At 54.8% G+C, this 15,398-nt stretch overlaps 1 protein-coding gene across 3 annotated transcripts in view; it reads right to left on the bottom strand.

Annotated features, from left to right (window-relative positions):
• Window positions 1–15,398, bottom strand: part of STARD3 (StAR related lipid transfer domain containing 3) — a 25,930-nt gene that overhangs the window by 6,621 nt on the left and 3,911 nt on the right. Inside the window, exons 2-6 of one of the 3 annotated variants that reach the window (XM_006155896.3) lie at window positions 12,900–13,014; window positions 3,752–4,023; window positions 890–967; window positions 463–540; window positions 297–350 (exon numbers count right to left, since the gene is read on the bottom strand). In XM_006155896.3, the coding sequence (XP_006155958.1) occupies window positions 297–350; window positions 463–540; window positions 890–967; window positions 3,752–3,973 (432 nt within the window). In that variant the 5' untranslated portion in view covers window positions 3,974–4,023; window positions 12,900–13,014. The remainder of the gene's footprint in view (window positions 1–296; window positions 351–462; window positions 541–889; window positions 968–3,751; window positions 4,024–12,899; window positions 13,015–15,398) is intronic. The other 2 variants (XM_006155895.3, XM_006155898.3) reach the window with 2 other exon arrangements.

Genomic DNA, 15,398 nt, shown 5'->3' with positions numbered 1-15,398 from the left:
TGTGCGTGCCCAAGATCCCAAGAGGAGAATGGAGGAGAAGGGATTGCGGCGTGACCATCCCCCCTGGGGGGTGATTTCTCGCTTTCTGTCTCTATGTCTCTGTCTGTCTGGTGAGCACACGTGCCCTACAGTGAAAATCTCTCAAAAAAAAAAAAAAAGTCACAGGATGAATCCCCCTCATCCCATCCCTGACAATAAGGACAGACACCCCAAATCAGAGAAACACTCCTTTCTCAGGAGAAGCTCGTCCCTAGAGTCAGATGCCCACCGGATCAGCTAGACCCTGGCCCACTGACCTCAGAGAGGATGACCTTGACAATGAGGAATGCACTGGACACCAGTGTAGTGACCTGCCCGGGGAAGGGAGGAGGGAGAGAGAGCAGAGGCCGGAGTGAGTCCTCATCCCTCCCACCCCCTGCACCAGAGCCCAGGCGAGAGCTGCCAGGGGAAGTGGCGCCTTACCGCAATCACCCACCAGTGCCGGAGCCGCAGCACGGCGTAGCCCAGGAGCAGTCCAGAGAAGCGGAAGAAGGCCAGCACCTGCGGGGAGGGCGCCAGGCCATCGCAGGGGTAGGTGGCACCGACCTCTCCCCTAGTCCTGCCCCCATGTTCCCTTGTGGGCGTGGACACCACAGGAGAGAATGGCTGAGCCTTTCTTTGGGACAATCTGGAAGTGACCTGCTTAGACAGAGGTCATTCCCATCCCACTTGGGGCTCTCTGAAGGTGGGGCCTCACTGAGGAAACTTGGAGGATGGAGGTTCCCTGTGCATGGGGCCAAGGCTCCCCGATCAGCCTGGACGAGGGACATGTGTTGTGGAAAGGGAACCCTGTGGGAGTCACTTCCTGCTCCGTCTCCACCCCAGAGTCCCAGAACTCCAGGTCACTCACAAAGATGTCAAAGAAGGACGTTTTGAAGTTGTAGTGGATGATCTCCTGCTCCAGGTTCTTCCGGATGCCCGTGTTGGTCTGGGAGAGGGAGACAGGGAGAACTCTGCAGGCAGAACTGAGATCCTAGGCTGGGGCCAGCAGGCAGCATGGCCTGGTGGTTGGGGTGTTAGACTCCCACACGGCTGACCATGGTTCGAGTCCCAGACAAGGCGGCTTGAGGATCATGCAGGCATGTGTGTGTGTGTTCAGGATCCCAATTGGAGAACGGAGGAGAGGAGTGCTCTATGGTCATCCCCCCAGGAGGTAATTTCTCACTTTCCTTCTCTCTCTTTCTCTAGTGAGTGCATACTCCCTATGGCAAATACCTTGGCGGGGTGGGGGGGGGAAGGACCTGGGGCTGATCCCACTTCCTGGAAGGAGGAGAAGGCTGGGAGGTAGGGCAGGGCTCAAAGGGGCCCTGAAAGTACCAAGCAAGCTCAGGGAGGGACCAACAGCCCAGGCACCAACGCCACTCCTCTAAGGGTCCAGGTGGCCCAGGGGGGCAGGGCTGGGTTCAAGTGCACTGCCTGAGATGGAGTAGGCTTGGAGGCAACGTGCCCTACACAGGACTGGAGGACATGGTGCAGGGAGCCTGCCCCTCGCGTAACTCCACCTTCCTGCCGGCTCTGTAGTTCCATCTTTCCAGCCAACGATCCATCTGAGCAGTGGGGGCCTGGGTGGGCAGTGGTGTCAGACGGAGCCCCAGGTGGCAAATCAACTGATTAGGTTTGTACTTAATGGGCAAAATCCATCACGCTACTGCTGGGAAGAATGGCATGGAGAGTGAGCAGACGTGTCTGCGCCCTGCCCCTGCCCCAGCCCCAGCCCACTGGTTTAACGGAAACCTGAGACAATGCACTAGACTCAAATGTCCAGGGGTCCAGGGCACAAGAGGGTCTGGATGGGAGCTGGACTACAGCCTGACTCCTCAGAAGGAACGAGGTGGCAGCCTAGGCTCCTGCAGGTGGGGACACTCGTCCCTCTGGAGAAGGGAGGAAACAGAGGGATTCGGGAAAACTGAGCCCAGGAACTCCAAGGAGGAAGACCCTTCACGACCACCTAGACTGGGGCTTCCTATCCCTGGGAGCTCATCAAGTTAGGGGAGGTGGTTGTTAAAGCTTGGATGCTCAGGTCACTGAGCCCGATGCTCTGGGTGGGACACGCACCAGGGACTTGATAAAGCTCCCAGGAGATTCTAATGCTCAGAGAGGGAGCCAGTATCTGAGCCACACGAAAGCCAGTGCCACATGTCCTCTGGCCTGCTGGCGAGGGCCCAGGTCTGACACCCGACCCCACTCCATCCCGTCCCAGCCTTCCTCTCACTCTACAGACTGCTCTCTCTTGGACTCCATAGCCCTGCCCACCCCCACAGTCACCATCCCTCGGAGATGTCCTCTACCCTCTCCTCCCTCAGCCTGGGTCTTCCCTTGGCAAGAACGGTCTGGATCAGGACTGAGAAGAGCTGAGTTTCAGTCCCGCTTGGCCAGTCTCTGGCTGCAAGACCCCGAGCTGGTCACATGACCCCATCAGGGCCCTTGTAACCACTGTGCGGCACAGTCTGTCAGGGCACTAAAAACACAGGTTCTGAGACACAAAAACCAGACTACACACTACAAAACTGAAATGTTTGCCAAACGAAGTATCATGCTGACTATGGTCATTCAACTCAAAATTCTGGGTTTGTTCATTTCACTGGAAGATAATTTGTAGGTTAGATTTTTCACTTAGCCGGAATTTCCAAGTATGGGGTCAGCAGATGGTGTGGTGGTTAGAGTGCTGGACTCCCACATGGCTGACTGCGGATTGAGTCCTGGACTTCACAGCTTGCTTTGTCTCTTTCTGGTAAGGAGCACATGCCCTTGGAGCCAGCAGGTGGCATAGTGGTTAAGGATGCTGAACTCCCACATGGTTGACTGCAGTTTGAGTCCCTCACCTGGCAGCTTGCTTTCTCACTTTCCCTGTCTCTCTCTGTCCCTCTCTGGTCAAATTAAAATAAATAAATAAAATAGTTCTTAAAGAAAAAAAAAAAAAAAGAGCATGTGCTTTATGACAAATCAAATAATAGTAATTAATACAATTAAATAAATAATGATTAAAAATTCCCAAGTACGCATGGCGACTGCTGAGCAGTCAGCCAGGGCTAAGCATTTCCAAGGTAAAATGACCAAGTGTTTTCCTGCTTTGTTCTGGTAGAAAAATATGGCCCGAACGTAGGATGTGGGTCAATGTTCGTGCTCGCTTTGATGCTCGATGGGGCCTTCAAAGGAGAACCCCTCAGACCTCAGGAGCTCTGCCAGCGGCCCTGGACCTCGCTGGGTCTCAGCTTTCCCATCAGTATGACGGCCCTGACACCCAGCCACCAGAAACTGAAGTCTGCACTGTTCTGCTCCCCACGTGTATCCTCTGCCTCTAGCACAATATCCTGGGACATAGCAGAGGCTCAGAAAATGCCGACTGGATGGGTGGAAGGATGGGTGGATGGACGGGCAGGTGGATGGACAGATGAACTGGAGCCAGAGAAGCGCGTAGGGCAGAAAAGACTAAGGCTTCTCCTTGCTCCGCCTTTCTCAGGAATCGCCACTAGGGGGCAGCATGGCGCAGAGGCCAAGGGAGTGACCTGTGGAGTCAAAGGGTCTGGTTCAACCCTGTCTCCTTCAGGACTTGCTGAGCGACTTTGGCCAAATGCCTCAACCCCTTGGAACTCCATTTTCTTCATCCGGAAGATGATAACAGGTATCCTTCCCCTCCCATTCTTTATTTAACCCTATGGGAGGCGATCCTCCACTAAGCCGGGGTGACCCAACCAGCCTCGGCCCCACTCACGTTCAGCTCAATGATCCAGAGCAGGGAGATGAAGAGCAGGTCGAAGGTGACAAAGAGACAGAAGGTGCGGCGGACATCGGAGATGGCCCGGCGCTTCTCTGGAGGTGGCGGGAGGAGGTGTGAGGGCAGGCTCTGGCTGTGGGACAGCGACGAGCCAAGGGAGGCCACGGCCGGCAGGCTGCGCTCCAAGTCACAGGTCAGCTCCCCCGGGTGCTTGCTCATCCTGGTGGGCCCCCACCTTGGGGCGAAGAAGGCGAGCTTCAGCGGCAAGGCTGGAGATGAGGCAGAGAGGCCAGTCAGGGTCCTGGAGGTCCCCGTTACCTCTGACACCCAGGGTCCCCCCACCCTGTCCCAGGCACTCTGCCCAAATTCTCTCCTCGGCCAACTCCCTGGGATGGGGGGTTTGGAGCAGCACCCCTCACTGCCTCTGTGCTCCTTCCTGTCCTCCCCGTCCAAAGTCCAGCAGCCCCTCAGCTCACCCTGGGAGAGCTCTGGGGTCCCTCCCTGGGCACCTATGCCTCCCGATGCCTCGGGGCACAGCCTGCTCCAGCCAAGCCCGGCTCTGAGATTCGCCTCTGGTCCTGTCAACAGCCTCTTGGCCTGCCCCACACCCAGGAAAAGAGGGCCCCAAGCTCTGTTCTTTGTTTTCTAAGCACAAAGCCACATTCCCTCCCAGCAGCCAGCCCTCCTCCCACCCTGTCCCATGGCAGCTGGGAGGGACTTCCTAGGGCAGTGTACCCGTGGCTGGGCAGCGGATGGGCTGAGGACCTCTTGGTTCCTTCTGTCTAGCCCACCCCCCAGGCCCAACCACCCTCATCTCTTGCCCGCGGCTGCAGTTCACTGCTAATGGTGGGTCTTCAGACTGCCTCTCACCCTCTCAACTACTTTTCCTTTCTGGATAGGGCCAGATAAAGCTTTTCAGGGCAGAAATCAGATTCTTCCATCCCCTGCTGCACTCCTAGGACGAGGCAGCCTCCCGGCCAGGCCCTCACCTAGGCCCTATGGGGGTGGCCTCAGCCCAGCTCTTCTTATAAGGCACGTCCCTCTGGCTAGTTTGGTCACTTTGGCCTGCTTTAAGTCCCTCCATGTGGCAGCCCTGTCTGTTCCCCATGGGGCCTTGGAGCTGGCCCTCCCAGTTACCTGGAATGTTCTTCCTCAGTCCTTCTAACTGGCAGCTCAAAAGGCCTGTCCCCAGGGCGTCTCCCACTCGCCCACCCCGGCACAGTGAGTTACACGGTGCTGCTTTCACTTGCATCACTCTCTAAAATCGCCTTCTTCATTGTTTTATCATTTGCTCTTCCCATGAGACTGGACGCTGCACAGTGCAGGCCCTCTCTCTCCCTAGTGCACAGCACAATGCCTGGCACGAATCACTGTTTCACGATTGGTTGCTCTTTTAAATTGTCAAAGGTTATGTGCCCTCACGTAGGTAGGTGGGGGAACCAGAGATGGAAGGTGTGAACACTTCCCAATGGGGTGTAGTCACACCACAATCCCTTCTCCTCCATCTGGTAGGGATTTGGGGCACGCACATATGCACCCAGTGTGCTTTTCAAGCCACCAGGGCTGGGATTCAGTCTGCCTTCAGGCATGTGGGTCCCAGCTCCCCTAACCACTAGGCTTTGGGGCTGGCCTTATAACTAGTTGTTGAATAAATGAATGCTCCTGAGGGTCTTCTGGCCCTTGCAGCAGAGAACAGGCAAACCCTAAAAAGATTAAAATGCAGCCCTCCCAAGGCTGGCCTAGTACCCTGCTGCCCAGCGCCCCCCACGCAGCATGGGTCCCAGTCTACAGGCAACACGACCAAGGGCCATGCAGCATGGGTCCCAGTCTACAGGCAACACGACCAAGGCTCCAAGGAGGGGAGGGCTTACCCAGTCCCTTCACATCCCCTGCAACCACCAGGCTCTCACGAGCCCTAGAGGCAGAAGGACCCGAGAGCACCCCCTCCCTGCCACACAGCCCCAGGCCTTGACGCCCAGGTCCACCAATCTGCTGGCTCTGAGGGGTCCCATCCCCTGGGTGAGAGGAAGCAAGGGCCTGGTGAGAGCACAGGAGGGGCTGACTCAGTGCAATGGTGCACCAAGTTGGTGGGAGCTGAGCCTCTGAGACTCAACCAGGAGTCTCCCAAGTCTTCTCACGCCCCCGCCCCAGGAAGCAGGTCCGGGGCTCAGAGAAGGGGAGCCCAGGCCCTGGAAGGCGAGATCTAACTGTACTCCCCCCTGACCTGTGATCGCATCACGCCTTTGCTGTCTGCTGCCTTCCCAGGCCCCAGTCCACCAGGTCTAAAACAAGCTCCCACTCTACGCCTGCAGGAGGTTCTGTTTCTGCAAACCCCATCAAGAGGAGCTGACCGTTCTCAGCAGGGGCACCGGCCCAAGCCCACCTCCCACCCCCAGCACCTCGGTCTGAGTTCATGTGACGAGTACCGAGGGGAGCAGGGCCCAGCTCAGGAAGGAGCAATCAGCAGAGGGGACGTGACAGGCCGCCGGCAACGGGACCCCCCAACATCCATCAGTCGGATCTGTGCCAGACTGCATGAGCAGCACATCTCTCACCATGACGGGCCGCAGCTCCAGGGCAGGTGACATTTCCTCGTCTCTTACGGCCCTCGTGTCTGCCCAGACCTGTCTCTCTTCCTCTCCATCTCCATCTCTCTCTCCTCCCGCTCCTGTCTCTTTCACAAAATAACTTTCTACCTGTATCTTCATTATGTCTTACTCCTCGCCTACGTTTTTGGGGGGTGGGGTAGGGTGGAGGTTGGGACGGAGGTTTAAAAATGATAGAAGTCCAGGGAACCAGCAGTTAGCGTAATGGCTATGTCGCTGGACTCCCACGTAGTCGACCGCGGTTCGCGTCCTGGACCCGGTGGCTTAAAACTCACGCCGGGCGCGTGTGCGTGCGTGCCCAAGATCCTGAGAGGAGAATGGAGAAGGGATTGCGGCGTGACCATCCCCCCTGGGGGGTGATTTCTCGCTTTCTGTCTCTATGTCTCTCTCTGTCTGTCTGGCGAGCGCACGCGCCCTACAGTGAAAATCTCTCCAAAAAAAAAAAAAATGATAGAAGTCCAGAGCTAGCTCTGTGGCCTAGTGGCTCAGGAAGGTGGATCGCACATGGGCTACCCTGGTTCAAATCACAACTCCAGCAGCTTAAAAAACATGCCGCGCATATGAGCACACATGCTCAAAATCCTGACAGAATGGAGAAATGGAGGGGGGATTGCAACATGAGCATGCCCACGGGGGAGTGCTTTCTCCCTCTCCCTCTTCTCTCTCTCTGGCAAGCATATGCATCCTCTAGCAATAAAAACCACCTAGGGGGCCAGTAGGTGGCGTACTAGTTAAGACTCTGGATTCCTGGGACCAGCAATTGGCATAATGGCTATGTCACTGGACTCCCATGTAGTCAACTGCAGTTCGAGTCCCAGACCCGGTCGCTTAAACTCACGCCAGGAGTGTGTGCTTGTGTGCCCAAGATCCCTAGAGGAAAATGAAGGAGAAGAGATTGCAGCGTGGCCACCCCCCTACCCCGGGGGGTGATTTCTCACCTTCTGTCTGTCTCTCCTTGTCTTTCTGACAAGCGCATGCGCCCTACAGCAAAAAACCTCTCAAAAAAAAAAAAAAAAAAGACTGGATTCCTACACGGCTGACTGTGGTCCGAGTCCTGGACCAGGCAGATTGAAAATCACAACAAATAAATAGATAAATAAATAAACATTAAAAGAAAACGACAACAACAACAAAAGACCTGAGAACTGAACCAGGGCCTCCCTTGCAGACTCTAGCCTGGCAGCAGTGGAACTCCCCATGTGCCACAGTGGCTGGGCCTATGGACGTATTTCTCATACCCTTTCTTACGTGTAGAATGGCCTGCTGTACAGGGTCTTTTGCATGTTTTTCACCTTAACAGTATATTCTGGAGGGACCAGCAGGTGGCGTGGTGGTTAAGGCCCTGGACATTCCCACATGGCTGACCATGGTTCAAGCCCTGGACCCGATCGATGGCTTGCTTTCTCTCCCTCCCTCACTCTGTTCAAATTAAATGAATGAATAAGTAAAATTAAGAAAAACAGTATATTCTGTAAATAATTCTGTATCAGTTTTTTTTTCTTTAAATTTTGCTGTAAGGTGCATGTGCTTACCAGAGAAACAGAGAGAGAGAGAAAGCACCCCCATGGTCACACCATAATTCCTTTCCCTCCATTTCTCCTTTCAGGATTTTTGGACGTGTACACACATGTACCCAGCATGTTTCTCAAGCCACAGGGTCCAAGACTCAAACCATGCAGTTGGCCATATGGGAGCCAGCCACCAGCTGGCCTTCCGGTCAGTTTTACAGAGGTCTTCCTCATCCTTTTATGGCATGGCTTAGAACGCCATCTCACAGATGAACCAGTGCAAGCACCAGAAGAGGTAAGGCATGACCTTGTGCGTATACATTCAGGCACATCCTCAGAGCAGACTCCTAGAAGTGCCTCTGCTGGGTGGAACGACATATGTATTGGGTCACTGGAAAAGTCATGACGCTTTTTGCAGAGAAACAGAAAAGGGAACAGCAGGTGGCGTAATGGTTACATCACTGACTCCCACATGGCAGACCATGGTTTCTGGACCTGGCATCTTGAAACTCACGCATGTGTGCACACCCAAATCCCAAGAGGAGAATGGAGAAGGGACTGCGGCGTGGCCATCTTCCCCTCGGGGGGGTGATCTCTCTCTTTCTGTCTCTGTCTTTCCAGTGTCTTTCCACATGCTCCCTAAAGCAAAAATCTCTCTTAAAAAAACTATAGAAGACTACATCATGAATTTTCCAACAACCCAATAGTTTTGTCAGGTATTGCCAAATTCCCTCAGCTGTTTGCATCCCACCAGCGACACGAGAAGGCCTGGCTTCCCCACAAGCCTCAGGACGCATCGCCATGCCTGCCCGTTTTTCTGTCAGGTCTTGCTCTCCATTATACTCCTATTTAAGTCTTTCTGCTCACCTTAGTCGGTCTGTCTCCCTTTCTCGTTGCCCCCTGGATTCTTTCCTCCTCTCTATCTGCCCCTTCTCCCTCCCACCTCTCAGTTTTCCTTCTGGCTGCTACGGCGTCCCTACTCCTGGCCTACTCCCCCCGATTTTCTCTCTCCCTCTCTGGGGACAGGACTTGGGTGGCAGCAGCTTGGGTGTGAGACACACTTGGAGTGGTAACCACACTGACACTCACTCACAAGCCCAGACATCCCTGTAGAAGTGAGAGACACAGATGGGGCTGAGTGCAGAGGCGTGGGGGGGCTGGAGAGCGGAGGGTGTCAGTGTGTGCACGGGAGCCAAGCCAGGGGCTCAAAGGAGGGTGAGGGCGGCTGGCACGGGTCGGGAGTGGGCTTCTATGGTGCCCTCCCCACCAAGGCAGCTCAGAGACCGAAGGAGAGCTTGTGCAGTGGCCAGAGACCCGCACCGGCTCCGGGCAGTCATTAATTCCCAGGAATAGTGGGCAAGTCCTTCTCACCAGGCTTCATTTACCTGGGGAAAGGTCAGTGGTTCTTCGAAACTTTCATTTGTTTGTTTATTTTAGTTTTGCTATAGGGTGTGTGTGCTCACTGGAGAGAGACAGAGACAGAGAGAGAAAGAGAGAGATAAAGTGAGAAATCACCCCCAGGAGAATGGCCACACCACAATCCCTTCTCCTCCACCGAAGGAGAGCTTGTGCAGTGGCCAGAGACCCGCACCGGCTCCGGGCAGTCATTAATTCCCAGGAATAGTGGGCAAGTCCTTCTCACCAGGCTTCATTTACCTGGGGAAAGGTCAGTGGTTCTTCGAAACTTTCATTTGTTTGTTTATTTTAGTTTTGCTATAGGGTGTGTGTGCTCACTGGAGAGAGACAGAGACAGAGAGAGAAAGAGAGAGATAAAGTGAGAAATCACCCCCAGGAGAATGGCCACACCACAATCCCTTCTCCTCCACTCTCCTCTTGGGATTTTGGGCACAGACACAAGCTTCCCAGTCCAGGCCTTAAACCATGAAATCAACCATGTGGGGTCCAGTGCCTTGACCATCACGCCACTGGCTGGCCCTAAAACTCCTTTTCTTAAGCAAGAAAAACTTTTAAAAAATAAATAAATAAAACCTTACTTGAACTTCGATATATAAAACAGACAGAAAACGGACTGCTACGGGTGAAGGTGTACGTAGGTCTGCCTTTCCTCCAGCTCCAGGATCTCCCGACGCCTCCACTGCGTGTAGTGTGAAAACTCCACTCTCAGGTGACTTCAAAGGCCTCTGAGCCCGTGAGTCAGACACCTGCCAGTCGCAGTGCTGAAAATGGCTGTGGCCTGGAACTGCCCCCAGCAGTCCCCTAAGGCCCCGGCCCCAGAGGGCGCAGGCTGGCAGCTGTGGCGCAGCAGCTCAGGGGGCCTCCAGCACTGTGCCCACCCTCTGGAGAAGGGGAGGCAGGATCCTGGAAACAGCACCCCCCACCGCCTGCTGTCACAGGCCCTCCCAAGTGCCTTCAGAGGTGTCAGGAGGGGAAGGGCGCGTGGCATGAAGGAGTCGCTGCGATGGCTGCAGACCTGACACCCTGTGCTTGTGAAGCTGAGCTGCTAGGGCTTGGGAGAGTGGGGAGGAGGGAGGCGGGACCTGGAGGCTCACTGTCTTGGGAGGCGTGGCGAGGGCGGACCAGACAAGTGTCTGGGCACAGGGGATTATTCACGGTGTTTTGGAAGCAAAGGGAGGGGTGGGGACTTCTTTCCTGGGCCTTCTCTGGCCCCAGGTAACACTGGTAGCAAATTGCAATGTGGTTTTTTGTTCTTTGAGAGCTGTTTGATACAGGGCGCATGCACTCTCCAGAGAGAGGGAAAGCAAGAAATCACCCCCAGGGCGATGGCTACACCTCAGTCCCTTCTCCTCCATTCTCCTTTTGGGATTTTAGGCACACACGCTCCTGGCACGTTTCAAGCTGCCAGGTCCGGGACTCGAACAGCGGTCGATCACATGAGAGTCCAGTGACATAACCATCACACCATCTGCTGGCCCCACAATGGGGTTTTCAAGAGGTAGCTAGTATAGTGGGAAAAGAAAGGGACTCTGAGGTCAGGATTCACATCTCAGACCGTGCCCTTCCTAACTGTGTAAACTATAACCACTCTGCAACTCAGTTTCCTCGCCTGCATTTTTCCCTCCAGATTCTCTTCTCTTTTAGGCCATAAGGCATGTGTGTGAGAGGAAAAGTGAGAAATCACCCCCCAAGGAGGATGGCCACACCACATTTCCTCCTCCACGGTTCTCTGAAGACTCTGGGCGTGCGCACACACGCCTGTGCCTGTGATATGGGCTGGATGGGGGTGGGACACAGATGAAGACCCACCCACCCTCTCTCTCATGAAAAGATGGATGAGTCAATTTTCAAATAATTTTTTTTAAGGCAATAATCGACCAGCAAGTGGCGTGGTGGTTAAGGTGCCGGACTCCCACATGGCTGACCATGGTTCAAGTCCTGGACCTAGCAGCTTGCTTTTTCACTTCCCCTCTATTCTCTCTTGATCAATTTAAAAATAATAACAAATAATATTTTAAAACACAATAATAATATACTTAATGCCACCGAACTATACACTTAAATGATTAAAACAGTAAATCTAGAACCGGCAGATAGCATACTGGTTATGTTGCTGGACTCCTACGTAGTCGACTGCAGTTCAAGTCCCAGACCCAGCAGCGTAAAACTCACGATGGGCGCGTGTGCGTGTGTGCCCAAACTCCCCAGAGGAGAATGGAGAAGGGACTGCGGCATGACCACCCCCCTCAGAGGTGATTTCTTGCTTTCTGTCTCTCTGTCTCACACACACACCCTATAGTAAAAAAATCTCTCTAAAAAAGAAAAACAAACAAACAAAAAACAGTAAACGTTATGTATGTTTTACCACAATAAAAAAGGCAACAAGAATTCCTATTTCCCAGGGCTGGTCCTTTTTTTTTTTTTTTTTGGTAGAATTATTTTATTTAACTTCATCTATCTATCTATCTATTTATTTTATTTGACCAGAGAGGGACAGAGTGAGGGAGAGAGAAAGGGAAAGTGAGAAAGCAAGACACCAAGTATGGGACTTGAACCATGGTCGGCCATGTGGGAGTCCAGCATCCTTAACCACTACACCACCTGCTGGCCCTTCCCAGGGCTGGTCTTTACATGAATATCAGGAGGAAGCAGGGCAATGGCCTGGTCAGTGCTGCCTGAGAAGGAACAAGCTGCAGACTTTTCCTTAAGACTGAGATGAGGGGCCGGCAGGTGGCATGGCGGTTAAGGGCGTTGGACTTCCACATGGCCAACTGCGGTTCAAGCCTAGAACCTGGCAGCTTGCTTTCTCACTCTCTCCTTCACTCTGTCTCTTTCTGGTCAAATGATTTGTAAATAAAGAAATAAAGAAAGTTAAATTAAAAAAATTTTTGGGGGGGAGAGGTTTTTGCTATACGGCGCATGCACTCACCAGGCGGACAGAGAGAGACAGAGAGACAGAAAGCGAGAAATCACCCCCCAGGGGGGATGGTCACGCCGCAATCCCTTCTCCTCCATTCTCCTCTCGGGATCTTGGGCACGCATGCACATGCGCCCGGAGTGAGTTTTAAACCACCATGTCTGGGACTCAAACCGCAGTCAACTTCATGGGAATCCAGCGACATAGCCATTATGCTAACTGCTGGTCCCAGTAAAAAAGAATTCTTAAAAAAAAATAAGAAAGAAAGAAAGAAAGAGAGAGAGAGATGAGTGGCGGTGGGATTTAGAATAAGTCACAGTGACCGCAGAAACACCACCCTGACAAGCCTGGACTCTGTAGTTGACCTGAGGTGTGACCCAGGACTCCCCAGCCCTCAGTCTGATTGCCTCACCAATACAAAGGGCCAAGCTGCTCCAGCTCCAAAAAAGGTGGATCCCAGACAGTGGGGGCCGACCTGGCTTCCTGCACAGCTCAGGGCCTGGGGAGAGCCAGGTCAGATCTCGGACACTGCCCTTCCCACCTGTGCCCAGCCCCTGCAGATCCAAGCTCCTGGCCGAGGAACAGCACCTGCTGCCCCTCTATGCTGATGGAAGAGGGGAGCAGCGTAATGACTGAGCCCTCTTGCCCCATTTCCGACTCCTGCAGGTCTTAGGTGACAGGGACAGAGAGGCCCTTACCAGCCCTTGGTCACACCCCAGGCCAGAAGGTCAGCGGCTCCCCATGGCCCAGTCGAGGCGAGTCCATGATGTGGGCACTACCACTTCCTCGCTGTGCAGGCCTCAGCTGCTCCATCTGTTAAGAGGGGGACACCCGTCTTGACCCTGGGCTGTCCGGGCATCAAAGGAGACAAGTGTCTAGAGCCTGGAACAGTGCCTGGCACCTGGCCCCACAGGATGAAGGCTGGCAGACACTGCCGACAGCTGCCTGAAGCCCCCCCATTTCCCACCTCTCAGCCTCAGAGAGAGGCCGGCCCGCCCCGCACAGTTCCAGCTAGAGCTTCTCCCACCAGGCCGTGCTGTTTGTCCCAGCGGAGGGGGAAAAGTCTCGTCCACACCCAGAAATGACCCACACTTCTGGGCAGCGTGGACTCAAAATTCTCTCCTGCGGCCGGGGGGATAGAAGGCACAAGTTCTTGAAGATTGGTCTCGCCTCTAGTTCCTCAGGAAAGGCTTGCACTAGGAAAGGCTTAGCCCCACACGCCATGGGGTCCCTGATAGTACAAATAAGGAGGCCTCAGTGAAGCCCAGAGAGACCTGGACTCCGAGCCAGAGAAGGGTCCAACCTTAGATTCCCTCCTCACCAGCCACTCACCCCACGGTGCCGCGGTCTCTTCCTCTGCACAATGCACCTAACAGCACCCGCTTCATACAAGTGTCACAAGGAAACGACCTGGACGACCTAATGGCCCAGACGGTTCCAGCACAGGTGGCGGCTGTGTGGGGCTACCCGATCATTACTTCCCTGCCTCTCCTTGGGAGGAAGTCTTCAGCTCTGGCTTCCCGGTGAGATGCTTCAGGCCAGGGCTGAATGCTCTGAATCGAGAAGGCCCTGGGAGGCCCTGCTAGTGCTTGGGTTCCTGGAGAGCCACAGGGGGGAGGCAGAGGCACGGGGAGAGGGGTAGCGGAGGTCGGCCCTGGCTGTGCCTGCACCCAACCCAGACCAGTGGTGCAGGAGAACAAAGCTGCTGGCAGTGGTCCGAGCTGGCACCCTGCAGACATTCCTCCAGTAATACTCACAGCCCCTACCAGAGGCCACAATGACGACCCTGTTGTGGGAAGGAGGGGACTGAAGCTCTGAGACCTGCCCTAGTCCCCAGCCAAGAGGGGCAGAGCTGACCCCAGACACATGGGCTTCCCCTGCTAAGCACAGACATAGCTGTCCCAGAGCCTTTTTCACAGAGTGGCCAGGCGTCAGGAGACCCCACAGAATCCAGAGGCAACCCAGCCACATCCCCCTTCCCACTCAAACCATCAGCAAACCCTGTTGGCTCTTTCTTCAAAGCCCGGTTTCTGGGTGGCGCGTGCGCAGGTGCACAGATGCTCACTGCGAGCTGGGGTTGCAGCCTCAGGGCCCAGTCTCTCTCCTGAGCTGGACTCCGCCCTCTGCTGGGATCCTGCCTACCCAGAGCCCAGGCACCCCCTGCATAGGCAAGGGGAACTTGCAAGGAGAAGACTCGAAGTGAGTTCCACTCTGATAAGGAGGATCCAGGAGGATGACTTGCTCCCTCAGCAGGACCCCAGCCCTCCGCACTTGCTCTGGGGCTGACTACCCCCCACCCCCACATTCTCCTGACCACTGTCTGCTCCAGGGACACTCCGCAGTCAGTCTCCCTCCTGCACCTCCACGCCCTGTGTCCTCACTCTGCAGTGAGCTCCTCCCTCGACAAGCCATCGGAGACTAGTTCAGATATCACCTCCTGAACAAGGCTGCCTTCACCTACAGGCTCCCTGACCTCTCCGGACCCTGGGGCAGCGCCCTCCTCACTCCATGGCTAAACTCAAGTGTCAAAGCTGTCTCTCCTGGAGCCCTGGAGGCCCAGGTCCCAGTGCCTGGCCACAAGTCATGTCTAGTAAGTTGGCCAGTCTGGCAGCTTATAAGGTCCCACAGGGACAGAGGATAGGGGTGCAGGTTTTGGGGCCGGGATCAGACCTGGAGTTGAAGGCCCATTCCTTATTAGGCTGGGTGCCCTTGACCACATCATGGAGTCTCTGCACCTCGGTCTCCTTATCTGTAAAGTGGGAAGAGAAGAGTACCCACTGCACAGAACTTAACAGGATTAGCAATGCCACATGTGCAGCGCCTGCACTTCATTAAGGTAGCCACTCCTGTCACCTCACGGTACAGTGTCAGGCGGGACCCTGGCCCAGGAAGGTCAGGCCCGCATGTGACCCAAATGCAGAGTCCAATCAGTGTTCTGGGTGGAGGGCAGGGACTGGCCCGGGATGGTACATTTTGAGTTCTTCTGTCATTCAGGGCTCAGTGGCCCACGCCATCAGCCTTGGGACAGCTGGCTTACTGGCCCCTACCCACCCGCTATATAGACAGTTTGGGAACTTCCCTGGCGAAGTGGAAGTCTAAGTAGAGGCGGGCATTGCTGCCAGGACAACGAAGACCTCAGAGCCAGAGCCTGGCTCCATTTCCCCTTTCCTTTCCTCCTGGGGAGTGGAAGAGGAAGA

The sequence above is a fragment of the Tupaia chinensis genome, unplaced genomic scaffold, assembly GCF_000334495.1.
Source record: "Tupaia chinensis unplaced genomic scaffold, TupChi_1.0 Scaffold000477_1, whole genome shotgun sequence".
NCBI classification, from domain to species: domain Eukaryota; kingdom Metazoa; phylum Chordata; class Mammalia; order Scandentia; family Tupaiidae; genus Tupaia; species Tupaia belangeri.
The sequence above is the reverse complement of the archived record's forward strand: the minus strand, read 5'-3'. Positions and strand labels throughout refer to the sequence as shown.